Here is a 22081-nt window from a genome sequence, read left to right on the forward strand (position 1 = left end):
TGCACAGGTAGCTGCCAAAATAAAGGAAACACCAACATAAAGCGCCTTAATAGGGCATTTGCCACTACAAGCCACAGCTTCAATGCGCCTTGGCATAGATTCTTCAAGTGCCTGGAACTCTACTGGAGGGATGTGACACCATTCTTCCACAAGAAATTCCATCATTTGGTGTTTTGTTAATGGTTGTAGAAAACGCTTTGTCAGGTGTGTTCAATTGGGTTGAGATCTGATGACTGAGCAAAAACACACACACCCATTAAACCTCCTATGCTCCTTTGAGACCCCTCTTTCAAAGACACAGATCTTCTAGCCATGGTAGGCAAAATAATGGGCAACTGGGCATTTTTATATATGACCCTAAGCATGATGGGATGTTAATTGCTTAATTAACTCAGGAACCACACCTGTGTGGGAGCACTTGCTTTCAATATACTTTGTATCCCTCATTTACTGAAGTGTTTCCTTTAGCAACCTGTGATTAGTGGAACTACATTTATAGTACAGCGAAGCAATTCCTGATGTGTTAGAGTGTGTGTGTGACTCACCCTCAGGGATCATCTCTAGCTGGTTGCTCTCAGCAGACAGCAGCTGCAGGGCCGGGGCCCAGGATACACATCTTCCTCTGTTGTGTGAGAGGGGTATTCTCCCATGTTTACCTCTCCAGTTCCTCCCCACACACAGAGATAGGTGAGTGATGCTGTTGTGTCCAAGCCATAGATTATTAAGCCCCCAACTTGGCCACGAGGGTTCAAGGGAGTTCAGGAGGTTGTGAGATAGGTCTAGATCATTTACGGTGGAAGGGATGTGTTGTGGGGCCTTGGAAAGGCCAGCAGAGGAACAGTTTAACAGAGGACCTCTCTGACAAAGGCAGGACTCAGGACAGGCAGGGGGAGTCGGAGAACACTGGAGCCCCTGGACGAGGAGGAGCAGCACTGCAGCACAGAACATCCACTGAGACACGGCCATCACAAACAGCCCAGTGCCCATAGGTAGAACTAAAAGAGATAACTAATGTTAGTGACTTGTGAGTTTCAACATTAAAGACAATGTATGAACACATACAGTATTGAAGGTAAATTCAATAGATATACCCTAATATACCAAGAGTAACACATACAACAGCATCCAAATAAAGTCCAAACACACGCATTACTCTCAAATTTAGAAACATGCATTGCAATATTAGCACACGTCATACACACAAATGTAAATGAATGCGTGAAAAAAAAACTCACTCACCTCTCCGTGTCTGATTGTATACAACCAAAACGAACTCGACTTTCAGTCTCTCCCAAGTACATTGGCAAAGGTAGCAGATTTCAACAACTTTTTCTCCTGTAGTTTCAGATCAAAGTCTTCAGTGTGTATTGACATGTTGAGTCAGACATGCATTCACAACAATGGCATAAACGTTATGCTGATTCCCTCAATCATTCACATGGCATGGTTAATGTCTCACCAGGACGTTGTTTTCTTGTCTTTCAGTTAACTGTGCTGCCAGAAACGAATGAAAAGGACAACTACGCCATAGCTTGGATTTATTATTGATTGATAAATAACTGGATTGGAACAGATTTCATGCTATAAAAGTAATCTTGGTTATTGTGCCCTTTTACTGTGTAAAATGTAGTAGACGTAGAATATAGCTAGTACACTGTAAATGTAGTAGACGTAGAATATAGCTAGTACACTGTAAATGTAGTAGACGTAGAATATAGCTAGTACACTGTAAATGTAGTAGACGTAGAATATAGCTAGTACACTGTAAATGTAGTAGACGTAGAATATAGCTAGTACACTGTAAATGTAGTAGATGTAGAATATAGCTAGTACACTGTAAATGTAGTAGACGTAGAATATAGCTAGTACACTGTAAATGTAGTAGACGTAGAATATAGCTAGTACACTGTAAATGTAGTAGACGTAGAATATAGCTAGTACACTGTAAATGTAGTAGACGTAGAATATAGCTAGTACATTGTAAATGCATTGACACTTCCAAGTGGGCATTGTGAGATATGGTACAAATAGGGCAGTTTTCAAATGTGAAAATAAAACTGCAAGAGACAAGAAGCAATACAGATTACAGGGCTTTCCAAACACAGAATATCCCTTTATTTAAACAAACATAAGTTAAACCATTGTTATTTTCCAAAAGCTCATTCTCAAGGTTCCATTGGAAAAAACAATGAATTCCTACATCTATTAAAGCATGGAGTCCATATTGCTGCTTGAGATGATGATCACATTTCTCCAAGCACATTGTTACCGTAGAAATAATTGAATACACAATTTAAGCATGTTAGACAAATGCCAATGAGCTCAAAATAGATAAACATCACCCTTATAGTATTGCCACTTCATGTTATATTGCACAAAATTACTCAATAGTATGTTTCAAACCCATGTTAACAAAATATAATTGAAACAAACAAAAGCTTCATGAATTCCACAGAAAAAGAAAAAAGAACAGCTGACTGCATTACTCTGTAGTGTATCTTAGTGCAAGTACACTACATGACCAAAAGTATGTGGAAACCTGCTCGTCGAACATCTCATCCTAAAATCATGGGCATTAATATGGAGTTGGTCCCCCTTTGCTGCCATAACAGCCTCCACTCGAGGGAGGATTTCCACTAAATGGTGGAACATTGCTTCGGGGACTTGCTTCCATTCAGCCACAAGAGCATTAGAGAGGTCAGGCACTGGCGATTAGGTCTGGCTCACAGTCGGCGTTCCAATTAATCCCAAAGATGTTCGATGGGGTTGAGGTCAGGGTTTTGTGCAGGCCAGTCAAGTTCTTCCACACCGATCTTGACAAACAATTTCTGTATGGACCTCGCTTTGTGCATGGGGGCATTGTCATGCTGAAACAGGAAAGGGCCATGCCCAAACTGTTGCCACTTAGTTGGAAGTACACAATTGTCTAGTATGTCATTGTATGCTGTAGCGTTAAGATTTCCCTTCACTGGAACTAATTGGCCTAGCCCGAACCATGAAAAACAGCACCAGACCATTATTCCTCCTCCACCAAACTGTACAGTTGGCACTATACAGTCGGGCAGGTAGCGTTCTCCTAGCGTCCGCCAAACCCAGATTCATCAGTCTGACTGCCAGATGGTGAAGTATGATTCAATCACTCCAGAGAACACGTTTCCACTGTTCCAAAGTCCAATGGCGGCAAGTTTACACCACTCCAGCCGACGCTTGGCATTGTGAATGGTGATCTTAGTCTTGTGTGCGGCTGGAAACCCATTTCATGAACCTCCCAAATAACAGTTATTGTGCTGATGTTGCTTCCAGAGGCAGTTTGGAACTTGAAAGTGAGTGTTGCAACCGAGGACGGACGTTTAAGTGCTTCAGCACTCTGCGGTCCCGTTCTGAGCTTGTGTGGCCTACCACTTCGCAGCTGAGCCGTTGTTGCTCCTAGACGTTTCCATTTCACAATAACAGCACTTACAGTTGACCGGGGAAGCTCTAGCAGAGCAGGAATTTGACTAACTGACTTGTTGGAAAGGTGCGATCCTATGACGGTGCCATGTTGAAAGTCACTGAGTTCTTCAGTAAGGCTACTGCCAATGTTTGTCTATGGAAATTGCATGGCTGTGTGCTCAATTTTATACACCTGTCAGCAACGGGTGTAGCTGAAATAGCCAAATCCACTTATTTAAAGGGGTGTCCACATACTTTTGTATATATAGTGTATATTCCCTTTTCTGAACATTAGGCAATATATTATAGACACATGGAAATTAATTCAATTTGGCATCATAACTAAAGACACTCTAATCTCTTCCTTTGTGAAGACACAGAGACAGTGTTTGGCACGTATAGGATGAGAAGGCAGATGTAGATAGCAATGTAGAGTGCTGAGAGAGTCTGTTAGAATTCTCCTAACAGAGAGTCAACTCATGAAAATCTACACTAGACCTTTAAACAAGCACAGATTATCTCCTGCAATCAGCAATACTGAATGGCTAAAATTAACTTTCCTATTTCGCACATCTCCCACTAACTCCAACTCATAACTCCTTAATTAACCATAATCAATAAATAAATATAGTGTCCCACACTATGTGATCAGTGGCTGATGCCTAATGCAGGGTGACTTGTATTTGAGTCACAAACAGCTGCCAGCGGAAATATAAATGTAAAATAATGATTAATAGAAATATCCAGAATACTGGTAATACTGGATGGCTTGGTAAAGTGCTGCTTCTGTTGTTACTTCATATAGTCAGAAAAAAACAATGATAATACTTTAGCACTTATTTAGATATATTTGGCCAGGTGAATATGCAGATAAACAAAAAGACCATCATAAAAAAAGAGTGTGTTTCTGGGTGTGCTACATTTTGAATGCATATAGAGTATGCACTGTACACCATTCTATGGTATTTCAACACTGGTTGGCCAGACCATCTGTTGATTGTTGGAGAGGATGGATGGTGTAACATCAGTTTGTGTTCCAGTCTCTTTAGTGGGCCTTTCCACATGGGTTGTCTGAGGTCTGGCAGCCCATGTTCTGATACTTCACCTGGACACGGAACAGAGTGCCGTCTGCACACATACACAGCTTGTACCTCAACAGACCCTCGTCGAAATACACATTGGCCCCCACTGGGGGGTTAGGCATGCGAGTGACGCTCACCATCACAGATCCGTTCAAAATAATACTGTTCTCCTGCAAAGGGAAATACCTTGTTAACCATATTTGTTTATGGAATACACTACACTATAGACTTTCAAATTGTATACATGTATTACAAATTTGGTAAGGGGTGACACTCACAGCTCTGAGCTCGATGTCCCCTCCCATCCTGAACTCCACTGTCTTGCCCATGATGAAGACCCCCTCGTTGCCACGGATGATGGCCTTGCTGTCCCCTTTGATGGACAGGTCAGAGGAAGCGTTGCTGGTGATCTGAAAGAGAGTCTTCACTTTTTCTGGGATTTTTCAAGATGTTCATCAATGACAGGAACATATTCTAGAATGTATTTGATCTACAGTAACACACTGCAAGGTCAATCCTATGGTTTAATTACATGTTTTATTAGATAGTTTCTGTAACCCTGAAACATACCCTTTCTGTGGAGGCCTTCTTCACATTGAGTACTTTGACTCCTTTGGGCAAGTGGAACTCGTGGTTTTCAAAGTCTGTGCTGAAGAAGGTGTTCTGAGTGCGGGGGTCAGTGAAGGATATGCCCATGTCACTGGTGATGGACGTCTTCTCTTTCTCAACACTGAGCTTAGTGGAGCCCTGCTGGAACACCACCTGGAACACATATACATGTAAGAGCATACAGTCTGAGTAGCCCTTTGCTGCAGTCAAATGACCCAGTGGCCCCATGGGTGGAATGTTATTCATATTTTTCATAATTGAATAATTAAAACATTGTTTTTTTAAACCCAGCTGAAAATCTGGTGTTTCTATGTCAAATGGTTTTGTGATATTTAAGTATTTGTAAGCCCATAACCATGTGTTTGAGGTGTATACTTTTGTTTCAAAGTAGAGTTGCTTAAGACTACCAAGAAACACTGATTTAGCCCAACGCAGTAAAAGGTTAATGTATTTATATTTGGGTATTGGGGATGTGTGTATGTATAGACTAGTTACAACAATGCATTTGTGTGTTCTAAATCTATTCAGTGTGTGTTTGTGCCTGTGTGTATGTTGTCTAGGTGAATGAGTTGACTAACTGACTGTGTTTTGCCTAAGTGAGTGTGTTTTGCCTGAGCTCACCGGGTTGTTGTTGCCGGTGATAACCAGGTCCTGGTCCTTCCTGCCCCCCACAGTACTCTTGTGCAGTGGGTGGACCACGCCCATGTCGGCCTTCTGTTTGAAACGCAGCAGCCCACTTTCATGAAACTCCATACTGTCACAACCACTAGGCCCGATTCGTATCACCGTCCAGATCACTAGAGTGATCTGATAATTGGGAACATGTACAGATATTTGGATATATTGATTTGATTATTGTCATGATCATAACTAGTTATAACTATAACCATAACTAACATTATCATGATGCCATGCGAATCAAATCAAAATCAAAACTTATTAGTCACATGCGCCAAATTCACCTTACAGTGAAATGCTTACTTACAAGCCCCTAACCAACAATGCAGTTTAAAAAATACAAATAAGAATAAGATATAAAAGGAACAAGTAATTAAAGAGCAGCAGTAAAATAACAATAGCGAGACTATATACAGGGGGTACCGGTTAGTCGAGGAAATTGAGGTAAAATGTACATTAGGTAGAGGTATTAAAATGACTATAAATAGATAATAACAGAGAATAGCAGCAGTGTAAAAGAGGGGGTGGGGAGGGCAATGCAAATAGCCTGGGTAGCCATTTCATTAGATGTTCAGGAGTCTTATGGCTTGGGGGTAGAAGCTGTTAAGAAGCCTCTTGGACCTAGACTTGGTGCTCCGGTACCGCTTGCCATGCGGTAGCAGAGAGAACTGTCTATGACTAGGGTCGCTGGAGTCTGACAATTATTAGGGCCTTCCTCTGACACCGCCTGGTATAGAGGTCCTGGATGGCAGGAAGCTTGGCCCCAGAGATGTACTGGGCCACTCACACTACCCTCTGTAGTGCCTTGCGGTCAGAGGCCGAGCAGTTGCCATATCAGGCAGTGATGCAACCAGTCAGGAGGCTCTCGATGGTGCAGCTGTAGAACCTTTTAAGGATCTGAGGACCCATGCCAAATCTTTTCAGTCTCCTGAGGGGGAATAGGTTTTGTCGTGCCCTCTTCATGACTGTCTTGGTGTGCTAGGCCATGTTAGTTTGTTGGTGATGTGGACACCAAGGAACTTGAAGCTCTCAACCTGCTCCACTACAGCCCTGTAGATGAGACTGGGGGTGTGCTCGGTCCTCCTTCTCCTGTAGTCCACAATCATCTCCTCTGTCTTGGATCATGTTGAGGGAGAGGTTGTTGTCCTGGCAACACACGGCCAGTTCTCTGACCTCCTCCCTATTGGCCGTCTCGTCGTTGTCGGTGATCAGGCCTACCACTGTTTACCATGGCAAACTTAATGATGGTGTTGGAGACGTGCCTGGCCGTGCAGTCATGAGTGAACATAGAGTACAGGAGGTGGACTGAGCACACACCCCTGAGGGGCCCCTGTGTTGAGGATCAGCATGGCGGATGTGTTGCTACCTACCCTTACCACCTGGGGGCGGCCCGTCTGGAAGTCCAGGATCCAGTTGCAGAGGGAGGTGTTTAGTCCCAAGGTCATTAGCTTAATGATGAGCTTTGAGGGCACCATGGTGTTGAACGCTGAGCTGTAGTCAATGAATAGCATTCTCACATAGGTGTTCCTTTTGTCCAGATGGGAAATGGGAGTGTGGAGTGCAATAGAGATTGCATCATCTGTGGATCTGTTAGGGCGGTATGCAAATTGCATTGGGGTTAAATTGCACTAGGGTTTCTGGGATAATGGTGTTGACATGAGCCATGACCAGCCTTTCAAAGCACTTTGTGGCAACAGACGTGAGTGCTATTGGTCAGTAGTCATTTAGGCAGGCTACCTTAGTGTTCTTGGGCACAGGGACTATGGTGGTATGCTTAAAACATGTTGATATTACAGACTTGGACAGGGAGAGGTTGAAAATGTCAGTGAAGACACTTGCCAGTTGGTCAGCGCATGCTCACAGTACACGTCCTGGTAATCCATCTGGCCCTGCGGCCTTGTGAATGTTGACCTATTTCAAGGTCTTACTCACATCGGCTGCGGAGAGCGTGATCACACAGGCGTCCGGGAACAGCTGGTGATCTCATTTATGTTTCAGTGTTATTTGCCTCGAAGCGAGCATAGAAGTAGTTTAGCTCGTCTGGTAGGCTCGTGTCACTGAGCAGCTCTCGGCTGTGCTTCCCTTTGTAGTCTGTAAGGGTTTGCCACATCCGACGAGCATCGGAGCCGTTGTAGTACGATTCGATCTTAGTCCTGTATTTACACTTTGCCTGTTTGATGGTTCGTCAGAGGGCATAGCGGGATTTCATATAAGCTTCCGGGTTAGAGTCCTGCTCCTTGAAAGCGGCAGCTCAGCTCAGTGCGGATGTTGCCTTAATCCATGGCTTCTGGTTGGGGTATGTATGCATGGTCACTGTGGGGATGACGTCATCGATGCACTTATTTATGAAGCCAATGACTGATGTGGTGTACTCCTCAATGCCATCAGAAGAATCCCGGAACATATTCCAGGCTGTGCTAGAAAAATAGTATTGTAGCTTAGCGTCTGCTTCATCTGCCCACCTTGTTATAGACCGAGTCACTGCTGCTTCCTGCTTACATTTTTTGCTTGTAAGCAGGAATCAGGAGGGTATGGTCAGATTTGCCAAATGGAGGGTGAGGGAGAGATTTGTACGCATCTCTGTGTGTGGAGTAAAGTGGTCTAGAGTTTTTTCCCCTCTGATTGCACATTTAACATGCTGATAGAAATTTGGTAAAGTGTTTTCCTGTTTGTTTGGTGGTATGTAGACAACTACGAAAAATACAGATCAAAACTCTCTCGGTACATAGTGTGGTCTACAGCTTATCATGAGATACTCTGCCTTCCTTAGATATCCTATCCTGCACCAGCTGTTGTTTACAAATATACATCGATATTTCCGTTTTTTTTTTTTTTAAAAAAGAATTTTTTTTTACCCCTTTTTCTCCCCAATTTCGTGGTATCCAATTGTTGTAATTCTTGTCTCAGACGAGCTCTCCCGTACGGGCTCGGGAGAGACGAAGGTTGAAAGTCATGCGTCCTCCGATACACAACCCAACCAAGCCGCACTGCTTCTTAACACAGCACGCATCCAACCCGGAAGCCAGCCGCACCAATGCGCCGGAGGAAACACCGCCGGAGGAAACCACCTTGGTTAGCGCACACTGCGCCCAGCCCGCCACAGGAGTCGCTGGTGCGCGATGACAAGGACACCCCTACCGACCAAGCCCTCCCTAACCCGGGCGACGCTAGGCCAATTGTGCGTCGCCCCACGGACCTCCCGGTCGCGGCCGGTTACGACAGAGCCTGGGCGCGAACCCAGGGACTCTGATGGCACAGCTGGCGCTGCAGTACAGCGCCCTTAACCACTGCACCACCCGGGAGGCCCTGATATTTCCGTTTTTAATGTCCCATTGGTAGTTAAATCTTCCTCATAGGTCGTCGATTTTATTTTCCAATGATTGCATGTTAGCTAGTAGAACGGAAGGCAGTGGGGGTATATTCGATCGCCTACGAAGTCTCAGAAGGCAGCCCGTCCTCTGTCCTCTTTTTCTCAGTCTTCTCTTCACGCAAATGACAGGGATTTGGGCCTGTTCCCGGGAAAGCAGTATATCCTTCATGTTGGGCTCGTCATACTCGTTAAAATGGAGAATTTGAAATGGAAAAAATGCTTCTGCCAGTTCGTGGTGAGTAATCGCTGTTCTGATGTCCAGAAGTTATTTTCGGTCATGAGAGACAGTAGCAGCAACATTATGTACAGAATAAGTTTTTAAAAATAAGTTACAATCAACCAAACAAAATAACACATTCAGTTAGGAGCACGTAAAACGTCAGCCATCTTCTCCGGTGCCATGCTACTAGCCTGAGTTAAAAGTTAATTCAGATACACAAGGATGATTTCCGTCATTTCCGGTCACGACTTGCAGACTTGTTTTTGAGTTGCTGTGCGTTTTGTTGCCAACCTGTTTTGCTACCTGACAAATTTACGTTTTTTACTTTTTAATTACCGTTTATATTTTTGTTTTTTCCTACTCAACTTTTTCACTCCGGACGCTTTATCTGGACACGGTTCGTCAGGACCTCCAACAGCCGAAGCTAAGTAGTAACATTAACATGATGCCTTCTAATTGCAGTCGCTGTACTCGCCTTACGGCGAGGATAGCTGTGCTACAAGCCCAGCTTCAGACGCAATCGCTAGGCAAGGGTAATTTCAGTGTAGGAAAGGATGAAACCGCGTCTGTGCCACCAGTAAGTACAGATAGTAGTATAAAACCCCTGGCACAATCCCCGCAGCCGGACAACTTTCTCACGGTTTCTGGAAGGAAATGCTGTAGGAACGCTCAACCGGTGTCGCTCATTCAGCCGACAGAAACTTTCAACCGGTTTTCCCCATTAAGCAGCGGGTCGGAGTCAGAGGCCGAGTCTTCTCTGGTCTCTACTCCTCCCGTTACGGGGTCTGAGACGCCGAAGCTTCCCACCATTAGCTCTGACAAATTGAAAACTCTAGTCATTGGCGACTCCATTACCCGCAGTATTAGACTTGAGAATCATCCAGCGATCATACACTGTTTACCGGGGGGCAGGGCTACCGATGTTAAGGCTAATCTGAAGATGGTGCTGGCTAAAGCTAAAACTGGCGAGTGTAGAGAGTATAGAGATATTGTTATCCACGTCGGCACCAACGATGTTAGGATGAAACAGTCAGAGATCACCAAGCGCAACATAGCTTCTGCGTGTAAATCAGCTAGAAAGATGTGTCGGCATCGAGTAATTGTCTCTGGCCCCCTCCCAGTTAGGGGGAGTGATGAGCTCTACAGCAGAGTCTCACAACTCAATCGCTGGTTGAAAACTGTTTTCTGCCCCTCCCAAAAGATAGAATTTGTAGATAATTGGCCCTCTTTCTGGGACTCACCCACAAACAGGACCAAGCCTGACCTGCTGAGGAGTGACGGACTCCATCCTAGCTGGAGGGGTGCTCTCATTTTATCTACCAACATAGACAGGGCTCTAACTCCTCTAGCTCCACAATGAAATAGGGTGCAGGCCAGGCAGCAGGCTGTTAGCCAGCCTGCCAGCATAGTGGAGTCTGCCACTAGCACAGTCAGTGTAGTCAGCTCAGCTATCACCATTGAGACCGTGTCTGTGCCTCGATCTGGGTTGGGCAAAACTAAACATGGCGGTGTTCGCCTTAGCAATCTCACTAGGATAAAGACCACCTCCATTCCTGTCATTATTGAAAGAGATCATGATACCTCACATCTCAAAATAGGGCTACTTAATGTTAGATCCCTTACTTCAAAGGCAATTATAGTCAATGAACTAATCACTGATCATAATCTTGATGTGATTGGCCTGACTGAAACATGGCTTAAGCCTGATGAATTTACTGTGTTAAATGAGGCCTCACCTCCTGGCTACACTAGTGACCATATCCCCCGTGCATCCCGCAAAGGCGGAGGTGTTGCTAACATTTACGATAGCAAATTTCAATTTACAAAAAAAAAAATGACGTTTTCGTCTTTTGAGCTTCTAGTCATGAAATCTATGCAGCCTACTCAATCACTTTTTATAGCTACTGTTTACAGGCCTCCTGGGCCATATACAGCGTTCCTTACTGAGTTCCCTGAATTCCTATCGGACCTTGTAGTCATAGCGGATAATATTCTAATCTTTGGTGACTTTAATATTCACATGGAAAAGTCCACAGACCCACTCCAAAAGGCTTTCGGAGCCATCATCGACTCAGTGGGTTTTGTCCAACATGTCTCTGGACCCACTCACTGTCACAGTCATACGCTGGACCTAGTTTTGTCCCATGGAATAAATGTTGTGGATCTTAATGTTTTTCCTCATAATCCTGGACTATCGGACCACCATTTTATTACGTTTGCAATTGCAACAAATAATCTGCTCAGACCCCAACCAAGGATCATCAAAAGTCGTGCTATAAATTCACAGACAACACAAAGATTCCTTGATGTCCTTCCAGATTCCCTCTGTCTACCCAAGGACGCCAGAGGACAAAAATCAGTTAACCACCTAACTGAGGAACTCAACTTAACCTTGCGCAATACCCTAGATGCAGTTGCACCCCTAAAAACTAAAAACATTTCTCATAAGAAACTAGCTCCCTGGTACACAGAAAATACCCGAGCTCTGAAGCAAGCTTCCAGAAAATTGGAACGGAAATGGCGCCACACCAAACTGGAAGTCTTCCGACTAGCTTGGAAAGACAGTACTGTGCAGTACCGAAGAGCCCTTACTGCTGCTCGATCATCCTATTTTTCTAACTTAATTGAGGAAAATAAGAACAATCCGAAATTCCTTTTTGATACTGTCGCAAAGCTAACTAAAAAGCAGCATTCCCCAAGAGAGGATGACTTTCACTTTAGCAGTGATAAATTCATGAACTTCTTTGAGGAAAAGATTATGATTATTAGAAAGCAAATTACGGACTCCTCCTTAAATCTGCGTATTCCTTCAAAGCTCAGTTGTCCTGAGTCTGCACAACTCTGCCAGGACCTAGGATCAAGAGAGACGCTCAAGTGTTTTAGTACTATATCTCTTGACACAATGATGAAAATAATCATGGCCTCTAAACCTTCAAGCTGCATACTGGACCCTATTCCAACTAAACTACTGAAAGAGCTGCTTCCTGTGCTTGGCCCTCCTATGTTGAACATAATAAACGGCTCTCTATCCACCGGATGTGTACCAAACTCACTAAAAGTGGCAGTAATAAAGCCTCTCTTGAAAAAGCCAAACCTTGACCCAGAAAATATAAAAAACTATCGGCCTATATCGAATCTTCCATTCCTCTCAAAAATTTTAGAAAAGGCTGTTGCGCAACAACTCACTGCCTTCCTGAAGACAAACAATGTATACGAAATGCTTCAGTCTGGTTTTAGACCCCATCATAGCACTGAGACGGCACTTGTGAAGGTGGTAAATTACATTTTAATGGCATCGGACCGAGGCTCTGCATCTGTCCTCGTGCTCCTAGACCTTAGTGCTGCTTTTGATACCATCGATCACCACATTCTTTTGGAGAGATTGGAAACCCAAATTGGTCTACACGGACAAGTTCTGGCCTGGTTTAGATCTTATCTGTCGGAAAGATATCAGTTTGTCTCTGTGAATGGTTTGTCCTCTGACAAATCAACTGTAAATTTCGGTGTTCCTCAAGGTTCCGTTTTAGGACCACTATTGTTTTCACTATATATTTTACCTCTTGGGGATGTTATTCGAAAACATAATGCTAACTTTCACTGCTATGCGGATGACACACAGCTGTACATTTCAATTAAACATGGTGAAGCCCCAAAATTGCCCTTGTTAGAAGAATGTGTTTCAGACATAAGGAAGTGGATGGCTGCAAACTTTCTACTTTTAAACTCGGACAAAACAGAGATGCTTGTTCTAGGTCCCAAGAAACAAAGAGATCTTCTGTTGAATCTGACAATTAATCTTAATGGTTGTACAGTCGTCTCAAATAAAACTGTGAAGGACCTCGGCGTTACTCTGGACCCTGATCTCTCTTTTGAAGAACATATCAAGACCATTTCAATGACAGCTTGTTTCCATCTACGTAACATTGCAAAAATCAGAAACTTTCTGTCCAAAAATGATGCAGAAAAATTAATCCATGCTTTTGTCACTTCCAGGTTAGACTACTGCAATGCTCTACTTTCCGGCTACCCGGATAAAGCACTAAATAAACTTCAGTTAGTGCTAAATACGGCTGCTAGAATCCTGACTAGAACCAAAAAATTTGATCATATTACTCCAGTGCTAGCCTCTCTACACTGGCTTCCTGTCAAAGCAAGGGCTGATTTCAAGGTTTTACTGCTAACCTACAAATCATTACATGGGCTTGCTCCTATCTCTCTGATTTGGTCCTGCCGTACATACCTACACGTACGCTACGGTCACAAGACGAATTTTTAAGCAAACAGCTGGAGGCAGGGCTTTCTCCTATAGAGCTCCATTTTTATGGAACGGTCTGCCTACCCATGTCAGAGACGCAAACTCGGTCTCAACCTTTAAGTCTCTACTGAAGACTCATCTCTTCAGTGGGTCATATGATTGAGTGTAGTCTGGCCCAGGAGTGGGAGGGTGAACGGAAAGGCTCTGGAGCAACGAACCGCCCTTGCTGTCTCTGCCTGGTCGGTTCCCCTCTTTCCACTGGGATTCTCTGCCTCTAACCCTATTACAGGGGCTGAGTCACTGGCTTTACTGGGGCTCTCTCATGCCGTCCCTGGAGGGGGTGCGTCACCTGAGTGGGTTGAGTCACTGATGTGGTCATCCTGTCTGGGTTGGCGCCCCCCCCCCCCCTTGGGTTGTGCCGTGGCGGAGGTCTTTGTGGGCTATACTCAGCCTTGTCTCAGAATGGTAAGTTGGTGGTTGAAGATATCCCTCTAGTGGTGTGGGGGCTGTGCTTTGGCAAAGTGGGTGGGGTTATATCCTTCCTGTTTGGCCCTGTCCGGGGGTGTCCTCGGAGTGGGCCACAGTGTCTCCTGACCCCTCCTGTCTCAGCCTCCAGTATTTATGCTGCAGTAGTTTATGTGTCGGGGGGCTAGGGTCAGTTTGTTATATCTAGAGTACTTCTCCTGTCCTATTCGGTGTCCTGTGTGAATCTAAGTGTGCGTTCTCTAATTCTCTCCTTCTCTCTTTCTCTCTCTCGGAGGACCTGAGCCCTAGGACCATGCCCCAGGACTACCTGACATGATGACTCCTTGCTGTCCCCAGTCCACCTGGCTGTGCTGCTGCTCCAGTTTCAACTGTTCTGCCTTATTATTATTCGACCATGCTGGTCATTTATGAACATTTGAACATCTTGGCCATGTTCTGTTATAATCTCCACCCGGCACAGCCAGAAGAGGACTGGCCATCCCACATATGCTCTCTCTAATTCTCTCTTTCTTTCTCTCTCTCGGAGGACCTGAGCCCTAGGACCATGCCCCAGGAATACCTGACATGATGACTCCTTGCTGTCCCCAGTCCACCTGACTGTGCTGCTGCTCCAGTTTCAACTGTTCTGCCTTATTATTATTCGACCATGCTGGTCATCTATGAACATTTGAACATCTTGACCATGTTTTGTTATAATCTCCACCCGGCACAGCCAGAAGAGGACTGGCCACCCCACATAGCCTGGTTCCTCTCTAGGTTTCTTCCTAGGTTTTGGCCTTTCTAGGGAGTTTTTCCTAGCCACCGTGCTTCTACACCTGCATTGCTTGCTGTTTGGGGTTTTAGGCTGGGTTTCTGTACAGCACTTTGAGATATCAGCTGATGTACGAAGGGCTATATAAATAAATTTGATTTGATTTGATTTTGATGATTACATAATGCAGAGGAGCTTTGTGTGTAATTGGGCACTCACAATGAGGTTGATGAGTGCTAGCAGGAAGAGCAGGATGATGATGCAGACAGCCATGTTGCCCTTGCGTCCTCTCAGGCCTGTCTTGTGCAGGCGCTCCTCCTCTATGGGCACATAGCCTGCCTTAAAGTTGCTGTTGTGCTCCTTGTTGGTGGTCCGCCGTTCGATGGCCTTCTCCCTCATAGACCTCTTCACAGGCCCGTTGGAACTCTCCTTCAACAGACACAACAGTAAACATCAGTATAAAGGCTCAGGTGTAAGGTGTGTAGATGCTGTGACATCTACACACCACTTTTTGGGTGGTCCCCGTTAATCAAAGCATGGACTTCACTGTGTGAGACGAAACGTGAAGAGAGTTCTAGCTATCACACTGAAACTACAGTACCACATGTTATTGTATTCCACTCTGCAGTCTAGTTAATCTAGTTGATACATTGTAACAACCCAATTGACAGTCTATTTAACTACCACATGTAGTTACAACGTAACAAATATATATCTCACTACAGAGAAACAGAACCATATATTGTAACACTGAAACTACCACATTGTATTTAATTAGCGTTAACGCAGGCGTCGCTGGATAGACAGACTGCTCTAAAGAATGCACGCAATTAAACACCCGAGTCTCTCTGTCTGTGTGCAATGACTAAAAATAAATCACTCGTATTTTCCCGTAACAAATGTGAATATGTCCATATTCAACTCAGATTAAAAGATAACTTCATGCTTTGGGATAATACAACCAGTTTAAATTGACCAATGCCGTGGAAAACTGCGCCAATCATCCGTTATTTCGAGCGATAGCCTATCATAAAAAACATTATAAAGGGCTTGGAAAGAGTAAAACCGTATGTATATTCCGCAACCGCTTTACAACGTCCGACTAAAATAAATTCTTTCAAAATAGTTCGTATTGATGTAGATGCTTAAATCTAAACCCCAGACGTTTGAAAAGCAAACCGTGAATGTAAAATGCAGAAAAACAAGAATGTCTTAGGCTATTGAAAACAGACCTGCTCAGACGCCATGTTGACCCTCCCTTTTCGACTGCGGTTGACAGCTCCGGAGTCGGGAAAGACAGTGGAGGAGACCACTTCATCCAAATGAATAAAATAAGATATATCGGTCCGGTTTAATACTTGCTAATAGTTTTTTGTCCGTGTACTAATTATATGAGCAAAAATATAAAATAATGCTAAATTGGAGGCATTTGTATCAAAATGTCACATAGCTGGATCACTGTAGCGGATAGTTGTCCGTGTTTATCACAGATGGTTCATTCCTGGCTAAACCAGCCAATAGAAAAGGCCAGCAGCAGGATTCTAAAATAGAAAAGTCCTCATAAATCATCCATTCAATTTTTTTCCATAGATAACTTGCAGGCGGGGCTTCCGAATAGACGAGTGTCCAGACCATTTGTCCACCAATTACACAGAGCATGTTATGCTTGTTGAAGTTTAATAATATTAACGTTAAAAAAGTATAATTTATCCAAATGTTAAAATGGCCACTTAATTAGTTTTCTTTTCTTGAGACTATTACCTATGTGGACAAAAATATACGTGTAATTTACTGGCCTAAAATTCATTAGGAAAATGTGTCTATGCTCCACTGTTTTTAACTGTGCTTGACACAACACCCACGCGTTTGTGACAGTATGACATTACAATGGTCTCGTTTACATCACAGACAGCCGACTACACCTGTATCATAAAGGAGCTAACTGTAGAAGCACCTCTGTATGTGGGCTATCCTATCCACCTCTTTCTCGGGAATAACCAGACAATCACTGAAAACAATGCAAGCTTTAACAAACATTCTCACTCTGTATTCTGAGTAAAAAAACGTTGCCACAACTGAGGTGGCGCTTGGCACTGGTTGTAACGAAGGTGGACAAAACATTTTTATAACTGGTATAAAAATGGAGTCCGCGCCTGTCACCGGTAAGAAATATGATATTGGTGTGGAATTCCATAGCCGATTGAATGAATCACTTGGGTTCAATCAAATGTTTTCTTCCCTTGATCATTTGTTTCGTCCTTAAAATGTCTATCCAGTTTGGCTGCTTTACGTGGTGTATTGTTGTCTCTATCTTCTTGCCATTTGTGCTGTTGTCTGTGTCCAATAATGTTTGTATCCTGTTTTGTTCTGCTACCATGTTGTGTTGTGTTGCTACCATGCTGTTGTTGTCTAAGGTCTCTTTTTATGTTTCTACCATGCTGTGTTATCATGTGTTGCTGTTGTCTTAGGTCTCTTTCTATGTAGTGTTGTCTCTCTTGTCCGTGATGTGTGTTTTGTCCAATATTTTTATTCAATTTATTTTTAATCCCAACCCCGTCCCCGCAGGTGGCCTTTTGGTAGGCCTTCGTTGTAAATAAGAATTTGTTCTTAACTGACTTGCCTAGTTAAATTAAAAATCCAAACATGTCTCTAAAATAAGTTGATTAGCCTACTTGATTACGCCACACTTAATTAGATAGTAGTCAAATATATTACAATAATTTGACGTTGGCATGTTTGTTACACTGTATCGCAATGAATTGTAACAATGTAATAGTAAATGGATTCACTTGCTTTGATGACATTGATTTAGGAGTTTGGTTGCTATCGACGCCAGTCGTCATGGCAACCGTGAAACCATTCCTTGTTACTGAATGCAAGTGTCTCGAGCAAGCCCCGCGAGCATTTTGGTAGGAACCTGAAAGGCATGTCCTAATTGGACCAATGCATGATCACATACTTCAGAGAACAACTAGGTCATTTGACTCACTGGAAGTCATTTTATATGCACATATCCTGGATTCAATATGATTAATAAAGATAATCACTAAAGTCTCCTAAATTGACCCCACAGCTGAGATTACATTAAAAGCTAGAATCCTTAGTTGCTACATCTATTTTTAGACTTATAAATGAATGACCTATACCCCACTGATTCATGAACAATATAAAAGCCTCATGTACTTAGTTCAACTGTCAGACACACCCCATCAGAACCCAAAATATAAGCTTGTTTGATTCCAATGTTTGTAAACAATGTAAATGTAAACATGGTTAAAACTATCATTTTGATATAATGGATATAGTCCTTACATCCATATCTCTGTCTATGAATTTGAGAGTGGTTACATTTCTCCAGGCCCATCCCTCAGCTTTTTACCAAAAGAGGCAGGGCGACCGCTTTGTTATTGTTTCAGTTAAGGACTAGCTTTAAATTGTATGTCCAGTTTGTGTTGGGTCATTATTCTCAACCCAGTTTGCCACCTTCCTAGGTCATCTCCTGTGACAAGAATCTGAACAGGTGCTGTGAGTTGGTGAAGCTCACCTCCAAGATACAGGGACAACTATTCACCATCCTCAACCTTACTGCTAGAAAGGGTATGTGTCTAAGCTTCTTGAAACACTCCTCTTTTTGCCTTACCCAAACAATTGTCTAATAATGCCTCTTTTTCTTTTGAGTTAGGTGGTCACTATGCAGGAGTGGACGTGCTCAAATCACGTCTGCTGCCATGGCTGGGGATCTGCTTACCCATGGCAACCTCCTCTGTCACCAACAACACCAGCCTCAACCTCATTCAGGTGAAATCATCTGTGTTCTGTTATGGTTGTACAGAGATAAAATGATTTGTTAAGTACAAATTATTTTTATTGAGTTATTTGTTATATTATATTCTGTTCTGTCACATTGTGATTAAGACAGTGATAGTCAAGGCTAAATGCTCATGCAGGAAGGAGTCTGTGAAGAAGGAGTGGAAGATCAGGGTGCTGTCTGCCACCCATGAGAGCGACATGCAGAAGATGGACACTCTGTGCACACTGTGCTCCACTCACCTGCAGCTGGAGTCTCGCAAACAGGAGTAAGTCTGCACTAAGTCTGCACTATTAATCCATACAATGGACCTACTCATTTAAATCCGATCACATAAGTCTACACCAGGTAATGTATGACTAACTTTCTGGTCTAAGTTGTATTCACTTACTGGTATGTTAAATGTGTTTACAGACTGGCGGACACATGGTTAGCAGGTGTTATTGTGTGAGTGTAGCGAAATGCTTGTGCTTCTAGTTCTGACAGTGCAGCAATATCTAACATGTAATCTAACAATTCCACAACAACTACCTAATACACACAAATCTAAGTAAAGGAATGGAATAAATACAGTTTAGTACAATTTTCATGTGAGTATTATTTGTCCTCTTTGGCTTATTGATGTGTATGTTCTGAGGTTATTATGGTGTGTATCTGTGTGTCAGACTGCGTGCGGCCCGTGACCAGGGGAGACCTATAAGAGGAAGCTGAATGTTCTGGATGACTCTGAGAGTCAGGGGCGTCTGCTGAGGGATGAGGTGTCTTTCCTCACAGCAGAGAAGAGCATGCTGCAAGAGAGGTGAGCAGGACACACATATACACAGTAAATCTCATATCCATTTACTGTATCTCCTCCTCCCACAATATGGCCCAAAATGTGCTGAAAATTCTGTATTTTTTTACTTGCCTCTTTCCTCTTTTGAATGATATTTTGAACACGTTCCTCTCCACTCTCCCTTTGTATCTCTGTCAGGTTGGTGAGGAGTCGTTCCACCAGCCCCCTGCCCAGACATAGCCACCACTCCAGCCCCCTGAGGAGTGAGTCTCCCACCCGGGCCCAGCTCAACAACTCGTCTCGCCACGCACGGCTCGTGTCCCGATTCAGTGACCTGTATGCTGTGGAGCGCCTGGGGGCCCAGAGCCTGCTGAGACGCTACATAGACGACCTGGAGATGGTCCAGAGAATCATCTTCATCGCCACTGTGGTATGAAATCTGGACATCCTGTACATATGGAATAATTCTGCAGACAGTACAACCTGTTAATTTGATATGTCAGACCTGAGGCTTTGGTTTCTCTGTAAATCTCCTATTCCATACAGTATCTCTAATCGTGTGTGTGTGTTTATGTTTATCAGGAGGCCTTCCAGGCAGCCAAGCTGGCCTACTGCCAGTTCAAGCTGCGTGTGAGGAAGACCCTGTCTCCCTCCCACCTGGGGCCAGAGATCCTGGAGGAGTCGGTGGTGGGACTACATCGTCATGAACCTGGACCTCTACGACATGCAGGCCAGTGTTAATGTATGGCCTACACTTTTCTTTCTTACTGATATGTCTGACATATTACAAAAACCTGTGAATTCCAGTCATCTTTACATTCCAATTTATAGAGTCTCATGCAGTGTAGTTCATTGAGTGTTTGTTACTAGGAGGTGTGTGTCTGAGTGTATTGTAATGTTGTTCCCACTCCCAGGACGTGATCAACACCATGAATGTGAACCCACGGATTTCCTTCTCTCCGGAGGTGGACTTTGTCCTAATCAGCAGTTTCATCAGGGAGACATGCAGAGTGGCGTTCGCCATGCAGACACTGGACTCTCCTCTGGACTTGGCCTTTACCAGCGACCCAGATCTCTGGAACTCTACAGTGACAACAAGTCAGTCTGCATCCATTGACTTCATGAACTCTGGAACTCTACAGTGACACCAAGTCAGTCTGCATCCATTGACTTCATGAACTCTGGAACTCTACAGCGACAACAAGTCAGTCTGCATCCATTGACTTCATGAACTCTGGAACTCTACAGTGACAACAAGTCAGTCTGCATCCATTAACTTCATGAACTCTGGAACTCTACAGTGACAACAAGTCAGTCTGCATCCATTAACTTCATGAACTCTGGAACTCTACAGCGACAACAAGTCAGTCGGCATCCATTGACTTCATGAACTCTGGAACTCTACAGCGACAACAAGTCAGTCTGCATCCATTGACTTCATGAAGTAACAATAACAAGATGAGATATATAATTCCTATCCATACCACTTGATGTCCCCCTTGTCGTATATTTACACTCCCTTCTCCCTCTCTCTTTTTCCCTGTCTCATCTGCTCTCTCCCTCTCTCTCTTTCTCTCTCTCTGTCAGGTATCGTCGTAGCTATGACTCTGAGTTTACTGGTCCTCTGGTGGTGTACCATGTGTGGCCAGCGCTGGTGGAGGGGGACAGTGTCATAGTGAAGGGAGAGGTCGTCACCAGGAGAGGAGCTCTGGTACTAATACACCTTCATTCCCTAAAAAATCACTGTAGAATCATAGACCTTGCTTTAGCAATTACCACATGATCACAACACATGATTCATGTGGTTTCTCTGCTGTCTTCCAGTGGCGAAGCAGGAGCTACAGTCCTGTTCGCTCTCACTCTGGCAGCCCCACACGCACTCTCGTAAGTTACTCGGACGACTGAGGCTTAACACTTTAAAAGAATGTCACAAATATAAAGGTTGTTTAGATATGATTTACTGTCATTCTTTGGGAAGCCCAGTGTTTTTATGATGCAAGAGAATAGCAGCTGGGAAAGCTGTACATGTGTGATTTAGTGTTTACTTTTCTCTTGCAACAAAGTCTGATTTTGAACTTTAATGGACTGAATCCTGTCTTCATTGTCAGTTGAGATTACTTGAGATTCCTCTAGTCGTGGACGTTGCTCCAGAGTTTACAGTATACTGGAGGGAAGGTCTATGTTACCATGACAGTATCCATAGACTGGCAGCTGATTGAACAATCCTTTCAGGGTGCTGCAACACTACTATGTATAGGTGTAGGCTGTGTGTGTGTGTGTGTCTTATTATTTTAGTGGTTCTTAACTAGACATTAAGACCTGCACAGTAGCACTTTCCAAGACACTTAGTTTAGATGTAATCTCTGACCTTGAACCTTGATAGACCTAGGTTTTAAGGACCCCTCTTTCTTTCTGAATTCCTTTGATTGTAAGTCTTGACCTGCTTATCAACAGTGTGGATATATTGGTGGATTGTTTTTTTAAGTCAATGATTTTCTTGTAAGACACATGGTGCTGAAGTTCAATCAGAACTTTTCAACAAAAACCAGAGAGATTTGGTATTGCTGAGAATAATGATTTAGCATGCAGTTTGTAAAGTAATCAGTGGCTGTGTG

At 43.7% G+C, this 22081-nt stretch overlaps 1 protein-coding gene and 1 pseudogene across 1 annotated transcript; one reads left to right on the top strand and one right to left on the bottom strand.

Moving 5' to 3' along the window:
* Nucleotides 1–1523: 1523 nt before the first annotated feature.
* Nucleotides 1524–16395, bottom strand: LOC139409359 (beta-sarcoglycan-like). The gene is made up of 6 exons (XM_071154397.1): nucleotides 16116–16395; nucleotides 15103–15312; nucleotides 5745–5930; nucleotides 5085–5276; nucleotides 4793–4924; nucleotides 1524–4684 (listed from the first exon to the last, which is right to left on the bottom strand). The coding sequence occupies exons 1-6, from the start codon at nucleotides 16128–16130 to the stop codon at nucleotides 4478–4480; spliced, it is 942 nt and encodes a 313-aa protein (XP_071010498.1). The 5' UTR covers nucleotides 16131–16395; the 3' UTR covers nucleotides 1524–4477.
* A 628-nt stretch (nucleotides 16396–17023) lies between these two features.
* Nucleotides 17024–21490, top strand: LOC139409753 (mitochondria-eating protein-like; annotated as a pseudogene).
* Nucleotides 21491–22081: the final 591 nt, after the last annotated feature.

This window comes from Oncorhynchus clarkii, chromosome 5 (assembly GCF_045791955.1).
Source record: "Oncorhynchus clarkii lewisi isolate Uvic-CL-2024 chromosome 5, UVic_Ocla_1.0, whole genome shotgun sequence".
Taxonomy (NCBI): Eukaryota; Metazoa; Chordata; class Actinopteri; order Salmoniformes; family Salmonidae; genus Oncorhynchus; species Oncorhynchus clarkii.

Bases quoted from the DNA above. Each gene is read 5' to 3' on its own strand.
- LOC139409359 (XM_071154397.1), bottom strand. The intron at 5,931-15,102 runs GTGAGTGCCCAA...CCCAATTATCAG, and splicing joins TAGCACTCATCAACCTCATT to ATCACTCTAGTGATCTGGAC. The intron at 4,925-5,084 runs GTATGTTTCAGG...ACTCTCTTTCAG, and splicing joins AGAAGGCCTCCACAGAAAGG to ATCACCAGCAACGCTTCCTC.